Raw genomic sequence first — 23625 nt, forward strand, 5'->3', positions numbered from 1 at the left:
TGGTTCCGCTGACCCCAGAAAGCTGTCCCATTTTAGGCTTCAGTGGAGCAAACCGGAATTCTGGTGAGGTTTGCCTGACAGGGACCACACATGCTGCATGGCTGCTGTGTCACATTTCCAGCAGCCTTGGTCCAAGGATGCTCTTTTCTCTTCACAGAATGCCAGTGCCACGTGGCGGGAACAGTGAGCGGAATCGGAGAGTGTGGACAGGTAACATGGCCCATTGTCTCTAAACCAGTGCGATGTTGGAGCAGAGGATATTGGGGTGTCTGTGGGAGGGGTTTAGTGCCTCTGTGATTGTAAGGGGCATGCTAACTTCCCTGGACATTTTCAGACCCTCACTAACTGCTTCATGTTATAATACAGCGAGTCAGTTTTAAATCTTGAAGACTAGCAAATTGTGCAATCTTACCAAACTTTGTCATCCGGCTTATTTTGCAGCGAGATGGTGACTGTCACTGCAAGTCCCACGTCAGTGGCGATTCCTGTGACACGTGTGAAGATGGGTATTTTGCTTTGGAAAAGAGCAATTACTTTGGGTGTCAAGGTAAATAGTTCCAGTGGGTCCTGAGGAAGGTCAGTGTTGATGGGCAAAGACCGGCAGGAGAACCTCTCTTCTGAGTTCCCTTGTCTTCATGGCAGTCTTTCTGATGGGATGGGACTAAAAAATTCTGTTCCAGGGAGTTTGGCCAAATACTCAGTTGAGATGAATAATAAACTGTAGTTGGGGCTGCCTCTATTTCTCTTCTCCCAGCACATTGTTGGTTTAATTAGAGAAAACATCATTGGGATGGAGGGGGAGGCATCTGTTAATTTCGTAAATAACGTCAAGACAGTCATTTGGAAGATGTATTTTGTATTATCAGATCAGCTCACACCAGATCTTAGAGCTAACGCTGTGTTATATACACCTGCAGGCGTGTGGCCCCACAAGGCTGCTGTTGCCTCCTCCCCACAGACTCTCGGTAGAAAATGTTGGTTACGAGAGCCCTACCTGCTAAATCGTGGTTTGCTCCTGGGCTCCTGACCCCTTGTGCTGGACAGCAGTGTTGGGGCTGACCTCCAAGAGCACCTCCAACTCACATGTGGGCCTTGTGGGGCACCTCCCATGTCGCTCCGGGAGGTCACTATGTATTTCTAACATCCACAGGCTATGAGATGTGGCAGGAGTAAGAAGCAGCCCCGTCCTTACTGGTTTCTGCTTCTCCATTTCTACATGGAGATGCTTTGATGGGTCACTGCTGTTCTCTGACCTTCAGGGTGTCAGTGTGATGTTGGTGGAGCCATCAGCCCCCTGTGCAGCGGGCCCTCGGGAGGATGCCGTTGTCGAGAGCATGTCGTGGGGACGGCATGCCAGCGGTGAGTCTCCAGGGCGGGCCCTTCCCATACTGCTGTGCTAGAAAACTCGCAGAGTCCTGGCTGTGCCGACGGTTCTGGTGAGGAGACAAGAGGGCAAAGGAAGATGTACTGTCCTGGGAGATCTGGACACTGGTCAGTGGGCCCAGTTAAAGCAGGAGGTAAAGTTGCCCTAAAGACATATGCCTCCCTGGAAAGTTCCCACAGGTACGAAAAGCCTGGTGGACAGGACTAGAGCTGGACGCTTGAGGCGGCTCCCGTGGCCAAACCTCTGTGTGAAAGTCACAGCTGGGAGGGGCCTGGCAAATGGGTAGGCTCCCGGGCCCAGTTGTTTCAGGTTCAGCTTCTCCCTTGGGACCTGTGACTGAAGGCATGGAGGGGCTGCATGCGTTACACTGGGTGCGGTGGGAGGGAAGGCAAAGAAAGCTCTAGAAGCCAGATGAAGTCCCTCATCTCCTGCAGAAGCTAATTAAAATGAACTGTAGGAGCAGGGGAGTGAGTGGAGCTGAGCTCCCAGAGGAGCTGTCACAGGGACAGCCGCTTCCTGTCTCTGTGTCATGTCATATTTAACAATTTCTAGATTTTAAAAAAGATTTCAATTCCAGTATAATTAGCATACAATGTTACATGAGTTTCAGATGTAAAATACAGTGATTAAACAATCTTATACATTACTCTGCTCGTCATGATAAGTTCACTCTTCATCTCTTTCACCTGTTTTACCCATCCCCCACTCATCTCCCCTCTGGTCACCACCAGTTTCTTCTCTGTAGTTAAGAGTCTGTTGTTTGGGGGCGCCTGGGTGGCTCAGTGGGTTAAAGCCTCTGCCTTCAGCTCAGGTCATGATCTCAGGGTCCTGGGATCGAGCCCCGCATCGGGCTCTCTACTCAGCGGGAAGCCTGCTTCCTCCTCTCTCTGCCTGCCTCTCTGCCTACTTGTGATTTCTCTCTGTCAAATAAATAAAATCTTTAAAAAAAAAAAAAAAAAGAGTCTGTTGTTTGGGGGGTTTTTTGTTTGTTTGTTTTTTAGTTTGTCTCTTTTTCCTTTGTTTATTGGGTTTGTTTTTTAAATTCCACATATATATAAAATCATAAAGTATTTATCTTTTTCTGACTTATTTCACTTAGTGTTGTATCTTATCCTCCAGATCTATCCACGTTGTAGGAAATGGCAAGATTTCATTCTTTTTTTTAATGGCTGAATATTATTGACCATATACATATACACATACCACATTTTTATCTGTTCATCTATCGATGGGCACTTGGGCTGCTTCCATCACTTGTCTATTGTAAGTAATGCTGCTATAAACTTGGGGGTGCATGTGTCTTTTCAGGTTAATATTTTCCTATTTTGGGGATAAATAGCCAGAAGTGGAATTACTGGCTTATATGGTAATTCTATTTTGAATTTTTCAAGGAACCTCCATACTATTTTCCATAGTGGCAGCTCCAGTTTTCCCACCAACAGTACCAGACAGTTCCTTTTTCTCCACATCCTGGCCAACACCTGTTGCTTCTTATGTTGCTGATTTTAGCCATTCTAACAGGTGTGCTTCTCGTTGTGGTTTTGATTTGCATTTTCCTAGTGATGAGTGATGTTGAGCGTCTTTTCATGTTCTGTTGGCTGTCTGCAGGTCTTCTTTGGAGGAATATCTGTTCATCTCTTCTTCCTATTTGTAAATTGTATTATGTGTTTTTTTGGTGTGGAGTTGTATAAGTTATTTATAAATTTTGGATGCTAGCCGTTGATAAGATACATCATTTTCCAATAGCTTCTCCCATTCCACAGGTTGAATTTTAGTTTCGTTAATTGCTTCCTCTGCCTTGCAGAAGCGTTTTATTTTGATGTAGTCCCAGTAGTTTATTTTGGCTTTTGTTTCCCTTGCTTCAGGAGACATGTCTAGACAAATTGCTATGGCCAATGTCAGAGAAATTACTGCCTGTGCCCTCTTCAAGGATTTTGATGGTTTCAGGTCTCACATTTAGGCCCTTAATCCATTTTGAGTTTATTTTTGTATATGGTGTAAGAAAGTGGTCCAGTTTCATTCTTTTGCATGTAGGTGTCCTGTTTCCCCAACACCGTTTGTTAGAGAATTTTTCCCCATTGCGTATTCTTGCCTCCTTTGTTGAAGACTAATTGACCACATAATTGTGGGTTTATTTCTGGGCTCTCTATTATGTTCTGTTGATCTATGTATCTGTTTTTGTGCCAGTACCAGTGTTTTTGATGACTGCAGCTTTGTAGTGTATGTTGAAATCTCGGATCATGATACCTCCAGTTTTGTTCTTTTTTAAGATTGCTTTGGCAATTTGGGGTCTTTTGTGGTTCCATACACATTTTAGGATTATTTGTTTTTGTTTTGTGAAAAATACTGTTGGTATTTTGATAGGGATTGCCTTAAATGTGTAGGTTGCTTTGGGTAATACGGACATTTTAATAGTATTTGTTTTTTCAATTGATGGGCATGGAATGTCTTCCATTTCTCTGTGTCCTCTTCAGTTTCTTTCATCAGTGTTTTCTAGTTTTCAGAGTACAGGTCTTTATCTCTTTGGTTAAGGTTATTCCTACATACTTTATTATTTTTGGTGTAATTACATATGGGACTGTTTTAATTTCTGTTTCTGCTACTTCATTATTAGTCTATAGAAATGCAATGCAACTTTACCAAATTCATTTATTAGTTCTAGTAGTTTTGGGTGAAGTTTTTTGGGGTTTCTATGTATAGTACCATGTCATCTGCAAATAGTGAAAGTTTTTACCTCTTCCTTACAAATATGGATGCCTTTTAGTCCATTTTGTTGTCTGATTGCTGTAGCTAGGACTTCCAGTGCTATGTTGAATAAAACTAGTAAGAGTGGACATCCTTGTCTTTTTCCTGAGCTTAGGGAGAAAGTGTTTTTCTCATTGAGTATGATGTTTGCTTTGGGTTTTTCATATGAGACCTTTATTATGTTGAGGTATGTTCCCTGTAAACCTGCTCTGTTAAAATTTTTTGTCATGAGTGAATGTCCTACTTTGTCAGATGTTTTTTCTGCATCTGTTGAAATGATGATATGGTTTTTATCCTTTCTGTTATTGATGTGATTTATCACATTGATTGATTTGCAAATATTGAACCACCTTCGCATCCCAGGAATAAATCCCACTTGATTGTGCTGAATGGCTGTTTTAATGTATTGTCGGATTCTGTTTGCTAATATTTTATTGAGGATTTTTGCATCAATGTTCATCAGAGATCTTGGCTTATGGTAATATCTGTGTGTGTGTGTGTCTAGTTTCTTTACCTGGTTTTCGTATCAGGGTAATGCTGAATTCATAGAATGAATTTGAAAGCTTTCCTTCCTCTTTCATTTTTTGGAATGGTTTGAGAATAGGTATTAACTCTTCTTTAAATGTTTGGTAGACTTCATCTGTGAATTCTCTGGTCCTGGACTTTTCTTTGTTGGGAGTTTACTTTGATTACTGATTCAATTTCATTGCTGGTAATCAGTCTGTTCAAATTTTCTATTTCTTCCTGATTCTGTTTTAAGAGGTTATATGTTTCTAGGAATGTATCCATTTCTTCTAGGTTGTCCAATTTTTTGGCATATGATTTTTCACAATATTCTCATATAATCCTTTATATTTCAGTGGTGTTGGTTGTTTTTCTCCTCTTTTTTCTCCTCTTTGATTTCTGATTTTGTTTATTTGACTCTGTCTCTCTCTCCAGTGATTCTGTTTAAGGTTGATCAGTTTCATTGCTCTTTTCAAAGAACCAGCTCCTGGTTTCGTTGTTCTGTCCTATTGGTATTTTTGTTCCTATTTCATTTATTTCTGTTCTGATCTTCAGTATTTCCTTCCTTTTGTTGGGTTTGGGTTTTGTTTGTTCTCCTTTTTCTAGCTTCTTTAGGTGTAACATTAGGTTGTTTATTGGAGATTTTTCTTGCCTCTTGAGGTAGGCCTGTGTTGCTGTAAGCTTTCTTCCTAGAACAGCTTTTGCTGGATCCCAAAGATTTTGGAACTTTGTGTTTTTATTTTCTTTTGTCTCCATATAATATTTTATTTCTTCTTTGATTTCTTAAGTGACCCATTCACTGTTTAATAGCATGTTATTTAACCTCCATGTATTTGTGTTCTTTCCAGATTTTTTCTTGTGGTTGCTCTCTAGTTTCATAGTGCTGTGGTCAGAAAAGGTGCATGGTATGACTTTGATCTTTTTGAATTTGTTGAGGCTTGTGTTGTGGCCTGATATGTGATCTGTTCTGGGGACTGTTCTATGTGCACTTGAAAAGAATGTGTATTCTGCTGTTTTAGGCTAGAATGTCCTGAATATGTCTGCTAGATCAATATAGATTTTTTTTGAAACCCTGATAATTTTCTCTTGAAAGAAAAAACTAATTTTTAATATTCTGGCATTTAATCATACACTGGAAACTGTGAAATGCAACTTCTAAATTGCAAGTATCTTCACTACTTCTGCATTATCAATAGAATAATGAAGAAATAATGAAGAAATATGTATTATCAATAGAATAATGAAGAAATAATGAAGAAATAGTTAAAGTAAATTTTCTGTATTTTGTTAGTACAGCATTTCTCTCCTTTCCCTTGATGTTTTCAGCATTTGAATTCTAAAAGTCAAAGCAATCCAGCTGAGCTTTCTTCAGTCATTTCTAAATGGCAGTCACTGCTGGGTCGCATAATAAAGGGTCTGTGAAGGAGGAGGACACATCTGTGGGTATGTTTCCCTGCAGACTAACGAGGCACATGATGGACCAGAGGAATTTTGTAAATAGGTTCAGAAACATGTTCCACCCATGTTTTATCTTTTTTCTACCTCCCTGTTGATAAAGTGAGCTTTCCCCCACTTAACCAGTTAAGTTTCCTTCCACCAATGTAGGCAATTGGCTATTTTTCAGGTAAAAATAATGCAACCGAGTAAGAATTAAATTACCCACCCCGAGGCAGAAATACTGATTTTTTTACATTACAGCCAATATGTACATATGAAATTTAGGACATGTCCTTTGATTTAGTGGTAAGTTGTAACTAGGTTATAAGGATAGCAAACGAGCATCGAAGATGCCATACTGGCTTTTCTCCGGGTTGGTAAAGCTTTTGTCTTTTTGTACTAAATTCCTGCCAAATATTTGTTTTTTATATTATCTGAACATTGTTCATTTTTCTTACAAGTTTAGAAGGCATTCACTTTCACTTTGTTTTCCAAATAATTTTTGTGGTAATAAATATATGTTCGTTGTAAAGTTTTAGTAAGTACCTAAATATAAAAGGAAAAAAAGACCTACCTATTCCACCACCCAGAAATAACTCCTTTTAATATTTTTTTGTATATTTTTTTCTAGGCTTTTTCTATGAATACAAATTAGTATATTTGCTTCATAAAATTTGTATCCATTTCTTCACTTCACATGATATTGCAGATATTTTCCATTATCATTAGTCTTCAGAAATATTAATGGTTACATAGTATTTCATAATTTTTAAATTATTTCATAATTGTACATTTACATTGTTTCTAAGCTTTCATTATTATAAATGTTCTTTTATGTTAATTTTTTGACACTATATATAAAATTGTTCTTTAGAATACATTCCTGGAAGTAGAATTACTGGGTCAATGGGTAAGAACATTTTTAAGGACCTTTGAATATCACTTCCAGAGAAATTGTAAGCATTTGTAATTCTGCTTGTAATGTAGGGCCATGACCTTTTATTTCCTTTGACTAAATGATTTTTATGGCTTTAAATCCACTAACTGCTGTTAGTTTGTTACTGGATTGTCAAAATATGTCATTTTGAAGAACTTCAAATTATTTGATTGTCAAATGTCACATAAACAGTGTAGTGTTTCTGATCATTCTCTGGGATTGCCATTATTGGACTCTTGAAAAGAATCCATATATAGACCTATGGTTTAAGAAAATTCAAGGCATAAAAAAGTCATCATAATAATTAAACTGTATATATATAGTTTAATATATATATTTAATATATAAATATATAAATATATTATACATATATTTATATATAAATATATTTTTACAAGTCTACACATTAGATACATTTATATATATTTAATATATTAAGTATTATTTATATTATATACAAATATATAATATAATATTTAAAATATATTAAATATTTGTATATAATATAAATAATGCTTATATATTAAGTATATAAATGTATCTAACGTGTAGACTTGTAAAAATATTATTTAATATATTTTAAACATTAAATTGATATTTTAATAAATTATATTATTAAATATATATTATATAATAGATATTTAATATATTCAAATATATTACATAATATATTTAAATATATTAAATATATAAATATAAATAAATAAAAAATAAAAAATAAATATATATATATTTGAATAGATTAAATATATATACATAAATGTATCTAACTTGTAAACTTAGCATATAAAATATTTTATGTCACATTCACTATTGCATATAGGTACTTAGCAACAGTGCCTGTTACACAAATATTAATATTTGTGTAATGAGTGAATATGAGTACATAAATGAATGAATGGATGGATGGGTGGATTATAGTAAATAACCTAATTTGATTTTGGTAAGTTGTTGGCAACCATTTGGAACATATTAAAGGTTGCCACCATTATGGGTTGTGCTGAGTTTCTCATTTTATTGCTTAGACCGATAGGTGTTGGGTGTGTTTTATGAGTGTTTGCATGAATGAAAGCAATAATTTGAAGAAAAAGCAGGGGGATTTCTCTTTTATTTCTTTTCATTTATTGTATTCTGTCGATTTGGTAGGAGTTTTCGCAGTAGCTATTGAGATTAAAGAATGTTTGGATTATTGGTGAACTTAACTTGCTGTATCCATGTTTTATTTGCAAAAGCCCTGAGAACAACTACTATTTCCCGGATTTACATCATATGAAGTATGAGATTGAAGATGGTACCACACCTGATGGAAGAGAACTTAGGTTTGGATTTGATCCCCTGGAGTTCCCTGAGTTTAGTTGGAGAGGATATGCTCAGATGACCTCGGTGCAGGTATGTAGCCAGCAGAAATTGCTTTGTGGCAGGGTGAGGCATATACGTAGTCAAAACACTCTCAGTGAGTCCTCCCAAAAGGTGAGCTGTCCCCAGAACTGACTCCAGGATTCTCTTTCTCCAGACTATGGGTAGGGCTTGGGGTAAGATTGGATTTTAACTGATAAGTAAATGCATCAGTCATAGTTTACTGTTAATTTAATTTGGTCACCAAATCAGACAAAGAAGGGGTTAAAGAAAACTAGTGTTTATCTCTAGAGATTTTTTTTTATAAGCAGTTGTTTTCCAAGTGGGATTCATCTATATTTTAGCATAAGAGACAAGGTTCTTTAAAAACATTTGTAGAGAATAAAAATGAATTGGATTAAATAATTCCAATAGTGTGTGTGTGGTTGATATTTGACCAGCGCTGGTTGTTGTTTTTTTGTTGTTGTTGTTGTTGTTTTTAATTTTTAATTTCTTTTCAGTGTAACAGTATTCATTGTTTTTGCACCACACCCAGTGCTCCGTGCAATCCGTGCCCTCCCTAATACCTACCACCTGGTTCCCCCAACTTCCCACCCCCCCTCCCCTTCAAAACCCTCAGATGCTGGTTGTTTTGTTTTGTTTTGCTTTGCTTTTTTAAACTCTGAATTACTCTATGAATAGAAACTAAGATCAATGAGGAATTTAATGCTATTTAATTTTCCTTTCCTGTATTTCTCCTTTCCTTCATTCTTCTCTACAGTATCCATTGCTCTTGGTTTCCTGTTGGAATAGTTAGGGAATTTACAAATTTTCTCATTACAATTACATATTTTCTCATTTAGCGCTTATGCAATATTTACTACCAAGAATTTCTGAAAAGTTTTGTTCTCAGGATTTCTCTTTGAGGTTGTTCTCTTGAAATTGTGTTTCTCAGTGGAGAAATTCAGAACATAGGTGTAAATTGATGACCATGGTGACCCAATATTTGTCCTTAACAGATCCTATACTTGTTATGTTTACATAAGTCACCCCTTAGAGGAACAGGGACAGGGTCACAGTTCTCTTGGAGCCATCATTGGTTCTAAAGTTGCTTCTTGCCTGATCAGGGTCCCCCATCAGGATCCTTTCTCAAACAGTGCCTAGGATCCATTTTTTAAAAAATTTATTTATTTTAGAGAAAGAGTGCACTTGAGTGGGAAGGGATGGGGGGAGGGAGAAGGAGAGAGAGAGAATTTCAAGCAGGCTCTGTGCTGTGCATGGAGCCCAGCTCAGGGCTCAGTCTCACAGCCCTGAGATCAAGACCCAAGCAGAAACCAAGAGTCGGATGCTTAACTGACTGAGCCACCCAGGCGCCCCAACAGTACGTAAGATCATTAGACCTCACTTCTTTCTCCTTTTCCCCATATAAAATTCAGTTTCGTTATCTTCATGATTCAGAAAAAAGCAGTGGAGTCCATTAAGTCAGAATAGGATGTGAGTGATCCAGTCAAGGTGGATACCTTCTCCCAGTATTTACAGTTTGAAAGAATGACTAGTTAACACAAAGGAAATGAATTTTTTTTTTTTAGATTTTATTTATTTATTTGACAGAGGGAGAGAGAACACGAGTGGTGGGGAGGGGCAGAGGGAGAAGGAGAAGCAGGCTCTCTGCTGAGCAGGGAACGTGACACGGGGCTGGCTCCCAGGGCTCTGGGATCATGACCTGAGCCAGAGGCAGACACTCAACTGACTGAGCCACCCAGGCGCCCTGCAAAGGAAATGAATTTCAAATGACAGAGTTTCTCTGCCAAATCACCCCTAACTTTGCTCCTTATACATTTTTGCATTTTTATTTTCCAATATGGAACTAACCCTTAGAGATGGATTCTGTCAAGTTAAAAAGCCCACGTTGAGTGCAGTCTTTAGGGTTTTCTGTATATATTATCACGTCATTTGTAAATAGTGAGAGTTTTACTTCTCCCTTGCTGATTTGGATGCCTTTTATTTCTCTGGGTTATCTGATTGGCGTGGCTAGGACTTCCAGTGCTATGCTGAATAAAAGTGGTGAGAGTGGACATCCTTGTCTTATTCTGACCTTAAGGGAAAGGCTCTCAGTTTTTCACCATTGAATATGATGTTGACTGTTTTTCAAATAATGCCTTTATTATGTTGAGATGTGTTCCCTCCAGACCTACTCTGCAGATGGTTTTTATCATGGGTGGTTGTTGTACCTTGTCAAATACTTCTGCTGCATCTATTGAAAGGATCATATTGATGTGACATATCACATTGACTGATTTGCGAATATTGAACCCCCCTTGCAGCGCAGGAATAAATCCCACTTGATCATGCTGAATGATTTTTTTAAATGTACTGTTGGATTCTGTTTGCTAATATTTTAATGAAGATTTTTGCATCTCTGTTCATCAGAGATATTGAGATAACTACATCAGAGATGTAGTTCTCTTTTTGTAGTGTTTTATCTGGTTTTAGGGTCAGGGTGATACTGGCCTCATAGGATGCATTTGGAAGTTTTCCTTCCTCTTCTATATTTTGGAATAGTTTGAGAAGCATAGGTATTAACTGTTCTTGAAATGTTTGGTAGAATTCGCCTGTGAAGCTGTCTGGTCCTATAGACTAGCCTTTGGGGGGTTTTTTGATTACTGATTCAGTTTTATTGCTAGCAATTTGTTCAAAATTTCTATTCCTGCTTTCATTTTGGTAGGTTATATGTTTCTAGGAATTTATCCATTTCCTCTAAGCTGCCCAATTTGTTGGCATATAGTTTTTCACAACATTCTGTTACAACTGTTTGTATTTCTGTTGTGTTTGTTGTTACTTCTCTTTTGTTAGTGATATTTTGTTTATTGGACTCTTTCTCTCTCTTATTTTTTGATGAGTCTGGCTAGAGAGTTAACCAATTTTGTTGATCTTTTAAAAAAATCAGCTCCTGGTTTCATTGGTCTGTTCGATTATTTTTTTGTTTTTTTGTTTGTTTGTTTAGTTCCCGTATCATATATTTCTGCTCTGATCTTTAGTATTTCCTTCCTTTTGCTGGGTTTGGGTTTTGTTTGTTTTTATTTTTCTAGCTTCTTTAGGTGTAACATTAGGTTGTTTATTGGAGATTTTTCTTGCCTCTTGAGGTAGGCCTGTGTTGCTGTAAGCTTTCTTCTTAGAACAGCTTTTGCTGGATCCCAACGATTTTGGAACCTTGTATTTTTATTTTCTTTTGTCTCCATGTAATATTTTATTTCTTTTTTGATTTCTTGAGTGACCCACTCATTGTTTAGTAGCATGTTAGTTAACCTCCATGTATTTGTGTTCTTTCCAGATTTTTTCTTGTGGTTGCTCTCTAGTTTCATAATGCTGTGGTCAGAAAAGGTGCATGGTATGACTTTGATCTTTTTGAATTTGTTGAGGCTTGTGTTGTGGCCTGATATGTGATCTGTTCTGGAGACTGCTCTATGTGCACTTGAAAAGAATGTATATTCTGCTGTTTTAGGGTGGAATGTTCTGAATATGTCTATTAAATCCATCCGGTCTAGGGTGTCATTCAAAACCACTGTTTCCTTGTTGATTTTCTGTTTGGATTATCTGTTCATCGATGTAAATGGTGTGTTAAAGTCCCCAATTACTGTATTACTATTGATTATTTCCTCTGTGCTTGTTAATAACTGTTTCATTTATTTGCATACTCCCATATTGGATGCATAAATATTTACAATTGTTACATCCTTCTGTAGGATTGTCACCTATATCGTTGGAATGGAATATTATTCAGCCATGAAAAAAGAATGAAATCTTGTTATTTGTAACAATGTGGGTGAATCTAGAGAGTATAATACTAAGCAAAATAAGACAGAGAACGACAAATACCATATGATGTCACTTTTATGTGGGATTTAAGAAACAAAGCAAATAAGCAAAGGAAACAAAGGAGAGAGAGAGAGAGAGAAACCAAGAAACAGCCTCATAACTATAAAGAACAAACTGGTGGTTACCAGAGGGGAGGTCAGTGAAGGGGGTGGGTGAAATAGAGTTGAAAGAGTACACTCATCACAATAAAAAAAAATAAAATAATTTTTTTTAAAAAGCCTACTTTCTCTTTGGATAGAGTCTGAGAACAATTCCATATGACTTGGTCATATTTTAGTTACATCTAGATTTTATCACTAATGTGTTTGGAGTATTTTAACCTTTACTTAGCCAACATACGTTTCTGTGACCATTTAGAATTTTAGGTATGTGAATCGGACCCCGGAGCAGTCCCTCCACAGGGGTGGTGGTGTCCAATAACACTGTCCTTTCCTTCTCTTCTGCCTCTTTGTTTCTCCCAACTGATGGTTGCCCCTGTCACTATGGCTTTCCTTACACTAGTCCAGCTTATATTCACTCTGTCTGCCTGATTCCAGAAGAGTCCAAAGGGGATCCCAGTTGCTGAGGAAACAGGTTTTCACTATAACTTTAATTTTAAGTGTTTTTAATTTATCGCTGGGTCTGCCTATTTTCATCTTCTACAGAGTTAGTTATTTGGTGCTTGCTGAGTGGAAGAGTGAATGAGTGAGAGAGAGAGTGGGCATGTGTATACATTACAGGTCCACTAGTGAGACCTGAATCGAGTATAGTCACTGTTTGGCTAGCATTGACTACACTCCATCCAGGTTTCTCTAGTGGACACTGGTCCACTAGTTAGACACTTTTAGCCAGTTGTCTCTTGGCGTTTTGGTGTTTTTCAGAATGAAGTGAGGATCATGCTTAATGTGGGGAAGTCAAGTTACTCTTTGTTTCATGTTATTCTGAAATACGTTAACCCTGGAACAGAAGCCATATCTGGTCGTGTGACAATTTATCCATACCGGGCTGAAGCAGGTAGGCAAATTTTCAAGCCTCTTTTGGATTAGGAAATAACTGATTAGTGAAACATTCTCTCCAAGTTTCACAGAGTTACCTTCTGAGAAGAGTTGAAGTCCGATGCAGAGTCTGATGAGGGTGGTGCCCTAGTGCCCTGTCCTTTGCTACTTTTTCAATCTCTAACATCCTGCTTATTCAAATTTTCCTGTTAAGTTTATCATTAACTGTCTTTTAGAAAACTTGATGTAACAACCTGTGTGTTTTGGCTGAACCCCAGGGGTTATGGTATCACCACAGGGTAAAGCTAATTCATCACCCATTCATGGTAGAGTGGGTGTCACCTCTGGGGTGGTATTGGAGGGATCTTGGCCTACTGCCCTAAATTTTCCCATTGTTTCAGGCACCCCAAATAGGCCAAGGAGAAATGGGTGAGGGGAGGAATTTTAAGGTGAATGGTATGTAAAGCATGAAGCCCAAGAGAGCTCCAGAGAGGAACATGCAAACATCACTGAAGGGTGAGGGAGTCCTGAGGGCAGAAGATTAGCCTGTCAGAGGACGGATCTTGTCAGAGCATGAGGCCTGGAAGTCTGTTCTGCAAGAGTTAGAGCATCTATCTTTCCTGGCAGCTGATTCCAGGAAGCGCTAGGAATCCCACATGGACACAAAATGGCGCCTGTAGAAATCCAATTTAAGGTTGAAATACAAGGATCTCTGCCTCCTCCCAAATACGACTGTCCACTCTGTGCTGAATTATCCTGTTTTCTGGCCTGTAATCCCTCACCTTTCTTGTCCCATCGTTGAGGAGCAAAGGGCATGTTGGCTGTGGGCATTGCCTCCTGTCCCGAACCTGGATCTAGGGGACGTTGGCAGAGAAAATGCAAGGGTTTGGAGCAAATGTTTCTTCTGAAGAAAAAGGCTCGGGTGGGCTCAGCTCAGATTAAGCAGTTTGGTTTGATTCTGAACCTCTATAGGAGGTCCTCTGTGTGTTCCATGAAGAAGAAAACCTTTGTACTCCAAAAACAAACAAACAGAAAACCACAACTTTTTCTTATTTCAGAACGAACACATGTTCTTCCATAGAAAATAAAAGAACAAAATAATTTAATATCAAATGTAATGACTGGAACAATTACTCTGTGCCATGAACCTCTCTAAGCTGTTTACATGGAATTAATATACTTAATCACTTAACAAATTTAAATGGTACTCACAATCCCAGGACACCTAATCACTGTCCACATCAATATCTTTCTAGTCTGTTTTATACATATGCAATGCAAGCCTACCATTTTTTTTTAAAGATTTTATTTATTTATTTGACAGAGAGAGATCACAAGTAGACAGAGAGGCAGGCAGAGAGAGAGAGAGAGAGAGGGAAGCAGGCTCCCTGCTGAGCAGAGAGCCCGATGCAGGACTCGATACCAGGACCCTGAGATCATGACCTGAGCCGAAGGCAGTGGCTTAACCCACTGAGCCACCCAGGCGCCCCAAGCCTACCATTTTTAAAAAATCAATAAATCTGATCAGTAAGGTGATGAGTAACCACCTTAAACTTTCTCAGATGTAAATGGAATGTTTAAAGCTGAGTATCCGAAATCCCAACAGTCACTGCTAGACAAGCGCCTCAGGTGGTTCTTTTTATTTCTGATAGGTGCTGCTCAAAGCAAAGAAGTCATCTTCCTGCCGAGAAAGGAGCCAGCCTTTGTCACCGTCCCAGGAAATGGTGTGGCAGAACAATTTTCAATTACACCAGGGACATGGATTGCTTGTATCAAATCAGAGGGAGTCCTCCTGGTAAGAGACCCTCCTCCATGGAGAGTTCTGTGGGATTCTTTCCCCGTCCTCCAGCATGGTCCCACCCACACTGACCCGCAGTGACCATAAGATAACAAAATCACAGGCAGTTCCCCTTTTAGACATAGGAAACTATGGTGACATTTGCCCTCGAATGACCTACAAGCCAACTTAAAATATTTTTTTTTTTAAGTATTTATTTGAGAGAGAGAGAGAGAGAGAAAGATCACAAGGGAGTGGGAGGAGAAGCAGGCTTCCCACTGAGCAGGGAGCCCGATGTGGGGCTCCATCCCAGGACCCTGAGATCATGACCTGAGCTGAAGGCAGAGGCTTAACCGACAGAGCCACCCAGGCGCCTCTAAAATGTCTTTTATATTCTTCAGCCAGCTTCTCTCAGACAAAAACAACCAAACCAACTATAACTCATAATGACTCAAAGTTACCAGAATAAATGTAAAATCTGAATGTGTATATGTCCCCACCCTTCAAAAGCTTCTTTGGGATTTTTCATTATGAATCAGAAGGACATCTTAGAAAATCAGCCTCTCTGGGAATCGTATGGAATGAATCAGAAGATAAAAGAAGAGCAGATCCTAATATAAGTGAAGTTGGTGGTGGCGGAAAGAGAAGGGAGGACCTGTGCTTCTCTTACATTCCCCGCCTTCTTCTACCTCAAACATAGGCAATGGTCTCACCACACAGATGGCCTTGGACAAAGAACCCAGCATCAAGGGCAAAGCTCTGTCCTTCCATGCTAATAGAATAGCCAGAGAAGCTGTGGGAAATAAAGGGATGAAATTGCTATCTGAGATATTGATGTCTTATAAAAAGTCTTCTGAAAATAAAGTCTTTGGCCAAAGCTTGGTTTCAGCCAGTCAGAGTGGAAAAGAGCAAGCTTTTCCTTCTGGCACAATCCTTTTGATTTGCTACATTAGCAGATCTTAGGCAAGTTCTTTAACTCCAAGACTGCCCCAGTTACCTCTTACTTGTAATAGGGATGTGATTATCTAGGTCCTTTCCAAATCTGGGATCTTATGAGAATAATGTGACAGTTTATGCTATTCGTTCAGTCCCTTTTTTTCTTGCATCTTCTTGGTAGAAAGCTTTGTTGCTTTACAAAAGTTTTAGAGTTCTTCAAAGACCTTAGAAATGAGGACAAGGAAAATCCCATTGGTGCCAATAATGGGTACAAAGTTGGATTCATGGAAAGAAGGTCATTATGTTACTCCACAGGCATGGAAGATGCTTGATGACATTTAGTTAGTGCCGTGGTATAGCGACTCATATATATGCTTCCATGTTATGATCCCGTTTTCTCTAGAGATATCTTATTGAACACCTACTATCAACCCTTACTGTTCTAAGATCTATGGGACAATAAAACAATGAGGAGCTATGGTCCCAACCTGAGGAACCTCAGTAAGAGAATAATAACCACTGTTAAATTAAAGCCCACTGGGATAGTGAGACCCCCATGGTAGACCACGGAGCCCCTGGGCCACCATCTCCTACTTTTCCTCACCATGCATGTCTCTTCTTCTCCGTTATAGACAAATTAAGGGCCCTGACGAGAGAAATAGCTTTATGGTCAGCGTATGAGTCTCTTCACAGTTGTGGCAGACATCCCCCCTCCTTCCCTCTGCTCACAGCCAGTGGTGCCAGCATTCTTCTGAAGCTGTCAGACCATTGGTGTCTGAGAAACCTGGAGGTCTGCTCTTTCCTGAAGAGCTGTTTAGCTGAATTTACGCTGTGGGATTCATTTGGCACATTCCGTGGAACACAATCTTCCTCTCATCTCCTAGGACAGGCAGTCAGCCAGTTTTAGCCTGTGATTCACCAGGATCACAAAACATCATTTTTTTGTTTTTTTTTAATACCATGCCAGGCGAACATTGCTTTGATGGGGGAATAAAAAGCTGAAATACCCGATCCACAATTCGGTGTTCCGATGTGTGGTGATGAAAGCAACCGGTATTTCAAAGGACCAGATTATCAGTTGAGGGTTTATTATCTTTGTTTATTTTTGAACAGATACACAGTCTAGAAGAGGGGGGTAAAATCTCCCGCCTGAGTTGTGAATACAAACACGTTCACCATGAGACCCTTATCTCCCCTGCTTGGAGCACCTGTTACAAGTTGCTTTGTGTGTTTTGGGGAGTCAAGGAGGGGGACAAAGCAGCTGCTGGGGACAGTTTAACTTTAGCGAGCTTCCCCGGGTTATTATTAACCTCGTCAACCTAATCAAACCATGCCTGATAGTTTTATTACTCAGGAAGGGCCACCATCAACTGAGTAATTGTCCTCTTCGTCTTTATTTCCTAGGACTACCTGGTCCTGCTTCCCAGAGACTACTATGAGGCCTCCTCCCTGCAACTGCCAGTCACCCAGCCGTGCGCCGACTCAGGACCACTCCAAGAAAAGTTAGTAGGGGCAGTGGGCCTCATTGGGGTCCTCTGAATCACGGACCTTTTGTGCAAGGATTTGAGAGCGGTCTCAGCTTCACAACCGCAACAAGTTGCATGGGATAGTTGTTTAATGGTGGTCTTTCTCTGAGGCTGTTGACTGTCTAATATCCAAGAGTCACAGAATGCTTTGAACCCTGTAGTTGGCATGTAGAGGGACACCCACCCTCTAGCCTGTGGAAATATGGATGCTTGACCAAGTAATACCTTCAAGGTCGAGCATCTGATGAGGGGGAGGGCTTAAAATAGAATCTGGGTTTATGGACCTTTCCGTTTTTATTCTTCACACAGATGACGGTTTACCACCCGATTCCCACAGTAGGCACGTGGTAGGAGTTTGTTGAAGGAACGATGAGTGAATGGAACGGGGAGAGTTCTTTGGGGATGTACTTTGATGTGTTTTGTTCTCAGTTGTAACTGTTGTTATTTTGTTGTTGTTGTTGTTGTCGTTGTTGTTGAAGTTGCTTGCTCTACCAGCACTTGCCAGTGACCCGATTCCCCTGTGCCCTGGCTTGTGAGGCCAGACACTTCCTGCTTGATGGGGAGCCAAGAGCCTTGGCAGTGAGGCAGCCCACCCCCGCACACCCAGTCATGGCGGACCTCAGCGGCAGAGAGGTGGGGCAGCCTTTTATTTACTGTCAAAGCTATTACTACCTCCCCGTCTGTGTCTGCTGAAAACCCTTGGCCACAGCTGCTTCTTCAAATTCAGGGGAACCTGGAAGGATTTCTCAGAGGTGTTAATTATAGGTATACTGAGTTCTCTGATCCAGGCCGTGGCTGGGCAGTATGCACCATGGAGCACAGTACGGTTTGTCTTTGAGCACTTTCTAGACAGGACAGGGAACGTGGGCAATCACAGAATCCTCTCCTTTTTAATTCCCTAGACTTATAAGGGTATGTCTTGCTCTACCTGATTCGGGGCAAGATCTTTCTAAACAGCCTCTAGAAACTACACAGCTTACCCTAAAAGGATGCACTGCTCACTGACTGTTCAGCCCCTCAGGCTAAGCAGTTTGTAAGGGCTGATTTCTTTGAGCTCAGAAATCTGGAACCCCTGCATCCCAAGGCCCCTCCCTTGTGGCTTAGAGGACAGGTTACTACAGGTTTGGGCATTGCTTTTCTTCCCGGAGTTTGTAAACCTCAAAACAATTTAAGACTCTACTGATTTAAGATTTGGGTTAGAAGTCCTGTACATCAACACTAAGAACAACAGTGCAACCCCTCAAAATAAAGACACTGAAAAAAACAAAACAAAACACAACTTTCTTTACTGTATTTCCATTCCTGACTTTTTTTTTTTTTTTTTTAAGATTTTATTTTATTTGACAGATAGAGATCACAAGTAGGCAGAGAGAGAGAGAGGAGGAAGCAAGCTCCCTGCCGAGCAGAGAGCCCGATGCGGGGCTCGATCCCAGGACCCTGAGATCGTGACCTGAGCTGAAGGCAGAGGCTTTAATCCACTGAGCCACCCAGGCGCCCCCCATTCCTGACTTTTTACAACATTCTCTGTTCTGTACCTTTTGAGGCCAGTGTTCATGCTTGAATGTGTAGACTGATAACATATATGGTATTAGTTCTCACTGAATATTTCGATGTATACCTTTTTGTAAACTATATTGCTAACATTTCTAGGGTAGCTGTTATAGGATTTTAAGGATATTTCTTTAGCTTCATTTCATTTTATTTGAGTTTTTGTTTTGCAAAAAATTTATATGTGTGTGTACTTGTTGTAACAAGTAAAGCAATATAGATATGCATAAAGAAAAGCTAATGATCTCATTCCCACTGCATTCTAACAATCTGCTGTATCCCTCCCAACCCATGCTGTACACACACACACACACACACACATACATACATACATGCATACACACACAATATGTACATATATAATACATACATACCTAAATATGCACACACGCATACAGTGTGTGTGTTCCCCAGACAGCAGGGAGGTGCTGTTGAAGTGGGCCAGCCTCCAGGATATGATGCTAATGACTCATCAGGAAGTGTCTTTGCCTCTGATTCAGCCCAGAGCCATGGCACTGAGGTGTTGGGCAAGGCCATATTTGCATGGTGCATAAAAGTAAGCCCTGGGCTGTCCAGTTTTATTTAACAGTCTGTTTTACCATTGTATCTAAATGCTTACAGACTTGGGCTGTCTAGTACAGCAATGACTAGCCCATGTGCTTTCCATAAATTTAAATTAATGAAAGCTAAGTAGAGCTAAACATCCATTTCCTCAATTGCACTGGCCATATTTTAAGTGTTCAATAATCACAGATGTCCAGTGGCCACCTTAACGGAAAACACAGATTATAGGATATTTTTGGTATCACAGAAAGTTCTATTGAACAGTGCTGTAGTGGATCATTGTGCTAAAATTCAAAGACTAATGGCTTTAGAAGAGGTCATAGAAATCATTTGATTTCCCTTCCTGTGAAGGAATCCTTTCTAAATTATCCTTTTTAAGCATTCACTTAGCCTCTGTTGAATACTTAAATTGATGGAGGAGTCACTTCTTCTAGAGGTAGGCTAATTTTTGGTTGTCATTAGCCACCTGGAGCAATGCAGAGTAATCCTTCCTCTGGAAACCATATGTCATGGTCAAGATGGTTCTGGAGTGAAACTGCCTGCTTTCATGTCTTGGGTCATCAGTAACTAGCTGTAAAATCTCTCTAGGCCTGAATTTACTAGTATACAAAATGGGGATAAGAATAGTAGCTACCTCATGGTTACTATTAAATAAATAATCCATGAGGGGCTCTTGTTGTGATCAAGTGATCATTCAGTAACCATTAGCCATACTGCTATTACATGTTCTAGTCAGCACTGTGGGTTGAAAGAGCAACCCACTAAGAAGTCTAGTTCATATGAATAGTTTTTCCTCTTCTAGGATACAGGGAGGTCTGGCAGGATTCCAGGGGAAGGAACTGAGTATTCAGGTCTCCCAGAAATCTTCAAGGGACAGAACTACCTGGCTCTCACAGAAGCCTTCCCTTCTCTTCATGTGTTTGTCTATTCACCTCTCCTTCTATGAAATGATTTCTTTTGTTTATTCATAGCTCTTTGTCTCATGCACATGCCATGAAGTCTGCTCTGGTCCCATTTCTTTGTTAACTCCTAGCTCTGGCACTTACTGCCACCTGAGTCTCCCTTCTTTATTCTTTCTGAGAAAGATAATCTGGACAGCTCATCTTTTAAAGTCAGATCACACTGTTGTACACCAAGCCTCTGTCTCTTGTAAACAAATTCATATATATATAATTAATTTCAATTTGATCATCTCTGTTTCACAATGTGATTTTAATCCATTTGTATTTATTGTTATTTCAGACATATTTGGACTTTTATCATTTTATTTATTTTATTAGCTCTTTAAAATCCAATTTAGTTAACATATACTATATTTTTAGTTTCAGAGATAGAATTTAGTGATTTATCAGTTACATGCAACACCCAGTGTTCATACCATTAAGTGCCCTTCTTAATGCCCATCACCCAATTATCCCTCCCCCACCCCCGCCGTGACCCTCAGTTTGTTTCCTATAGTTAAGAGTCTCTTATAGTTTGCTTCCCTCTCTGTTTTCATTTTATTTTATTTTTCCTTTCCTCCTCCTATGTTCATTTATTTTGTTTCTAAATTCCACATATTAGTGAAATCATATGGTATTTGTCTTTCTCTGACTGACTTATTTTACTTAACATAATACCCTCTAGTTCCTTCAACATTGTGTACACACACACACACACACACACAGAGACACATACACAGACCACATCTTCTTTATCCATTTATCTGTCGATGGACATCTAGGCTCTTTTCATATTTAGGCTATTGTGGACATTTCTGTTTTAAACATTGGGGTACATATGCCCTCTTCAAATCACTATGTTTATATACTTTGGATAAATACTTAGTAGTGCAGTTGCCAGTACTAGCTGAGTAGCTCTATTTTTAACTTTTTGAGGAGCCTCCATACTGTTTTCTAGAGCAGCCATACCTGTTTATTAGCTTTTAATTTATGTTCTTAAAAATAATTTTCCTACTTCTGATTTTTTGTTTTTGTTTGTTTGTTTTTAAGTAAGATCTGGGGTCAACATGGGACTTGAACTCATGACCCCAAGATTAAGAGTAACATGCTCTACTGACTGAGCCAGCTGAGCACCCTCTTCTTCTGTTTGATTGAGAGTTTTCTCTATCTTTCTGCTTGTTTGATAGGTACAGATTGTTTTCTAATATTTTAGTGGTTACCCTTAATATGTTAAAATATGTTCTTAAGTATATATTTTCCAACAAGGTCTGAAGTTACTCAGTAATTCTGATCTCTTCTTTTGTACAGCGTAGCCTTTAGAATGCTTATTTATCCATTGTAAATCAATGTCTAGAAATTTTATTTTTACCCTTTTCCCTGACTTTCAGATAGATTGTAAGTTTCATCTTAATTCAAATACACCACATACCAACCCTCCCTCTCTTCTCCTTTCCTTTCTTCTTTTTTTCTCTTCTCCATTTCTTCTTGGAGGTATCTTCCCTGGAATCTTTCATCGTTCTTCTTGACCCTGGAATATAGTTTCTGAGCCTGAGACATAGCTCTTTCATGAAATTTTTCATCACCACCATCACCACCCATCACCCACCATTCCAGATGTTCTCTTTTTTATCTTCGTTGTATTGAATCTTCTTTTTTCTGACTGTTGGAACTTCCTTCAACTTCTTTTCTTTTTTCTTTTTTTTGCTTCCTCATTTTGGTAGTTTATATCCTCCAGAGGCTTCCTGTGAAAGGCCACACAGGAGCTACTTTTTTTGTTGCTGAGAACTTGCATATCTGAAACTATCTTTAGTCTACTCTCAATCCTGATTTTTTTACTTTGGTTAGATGTAGGATTTTAGATTAGAAATCATTTCTCCCCAGAATTTGATAATGTTTCCTCATTGACTTCTAGCTTCAAGTCCTGTTCTTGAGAAGTTACATTGTTGTTCCCAGGGCTTTGCAATCTGGTTTTCCTTTCTTAAAGCCTTTGAGATCATTTTTTTGTTGTTGTTGTTCTTATGTTCTGATATTTCACAAGGATGTGCCTTAATATAGATAGTGTTTCAGCCAATGTGCCAGGTTCTCAGCCTTTTAGCCTGGAAGCTTTTATCCATTATTCTGGGAAACTTTCTTGAGTTATTTCTTTGATACTTTATTTCTTTATCTTTAATCAACATTTACAATCTCTTGATCTTGTTTTATGCTTTGGGAGATTTCTTCAATCTTTTCTTCCAACTCTCACCCCAGCTCTACACACACACAGACACTTAGGTTTCAGCTTTCTCTGGTCTAATTAGTTGACATTCATCTGCTTTCCAGCTTCCAAAATTTTGTTGATTTCTCTGGTCTGTTGGGTTTTTATTTCTCTTTCCTATTCTCTTTCTCTTTGTGTGTTTATGATTTTTAAAATCCTGACTCTAATTTTTGTGGAGTTCTGAGAGGAAAGATCAGTAAATATACATGCTTAACCCACCACATTTAACCAGAAATCCTGGGGTGGACTTTTATTTGTGACATTCTAAAGTTTCATTATGGTACGTTTAGGTGTAGATTTGTTTCTATTTATCTATTTAGTCCTCAGGTACACTTTCAGAATGAAGATTCATGTCTTTCATCCTGGGAAATTCTCATGTGTTATCACTTCAAGTATAATTTGGGTGCCATTCCTTACATTTTTCTTTTCTGGAAATTAGTCTGGATGAGTCTTGGAGCCTCACAATCTATCTCCAAACTGCTCTTTCATATTTTTATATCTCTTGTCTCTTTGGCTACTTGGTGGGTTAATTACTCAAGACTTCCTCAGCATACATGAATGTTTCACTCTCTCCAGTCTAGATTTTATCTAGCCTATTGATTCAGTTTAATTTATTCTGTTAATCTCAAAGATTTCTAATAGCTCTTACTCATATTTATTTTTCCTTGCTTTATTTCTGTCAATTTAGCTTCATAACTTTGCTTACTTTTTAGGATTATTTATTTATTTATTTATTTATTTGACAGACAGAGATCACAAGCAGGCAGAGAGGCAGGCAAAGAGAGGGGAGGGGAAAGAGGCTCCCTGCTGAGCAGAGAGCTCGATTCCTGGCTCGATCCCAGGATCCTGGGATCATGACCTGAGCTGAAGGCAGAGGCTATAACCCA

General features: G+C 39.0%; 1 protein-coding gene across 1 annotated transcript in view; it reads left to right on the forward strand.

Annotated features, from left to right (window-relative positions):
* Positions 1 to 23625, forward strand: part of LOC111142476 (laminin subunit alpha 3) — a 271036-nt gene that overhangs the window by 126808 nt on the left and 120603 nt on the right. The window contains exons 16-23 of the mRNA XM_022495666.1: positions 158 to 210; positions 442 to 547; positions 1260 to 1359; positions 8240 to 8396; positions 13079 to 13211; positions 14845 to 14987; positions 17310 to 17407; positions 17911 to 18064. Of these exons, the coding sequence (XP_022351374.1) occupies positions 158 to 210; positions 442 to 547; positions 1260 to 1359; positions 8240 to 8396; positions 13079 to 13211; positions 14845 to 14987; positions 17310 to 17407; positions 17911 to 18064 (944 nt within the window). The remainder of the gene's footprint in view (positions 1 to 157; positions 211 to 441; positions 548 to 1259; positions 1360 to 8239; positions 8397 to 13078; positions 13212 to 14844; positions 14988 to 17309; positions 17408 to 17910; positions 18065 to 23625) is intronic.

The sequence above is a fragment of the Enhydra lutris genome, unplaced genomic scaffold, assembly GCF_002288905.1.
Source record: "Enhydra lutris kenyoni isolate GAN:26980312 unplaced genomic scaffold, ASM228890v2 scaffoldscaffold8, whole genome shotgun sequence".
NCBI lineage: Eukaryota > Metazoa > Chordata > Mammalia > Carnivora > Mustelidae > Enhydra > Enhydra lutris.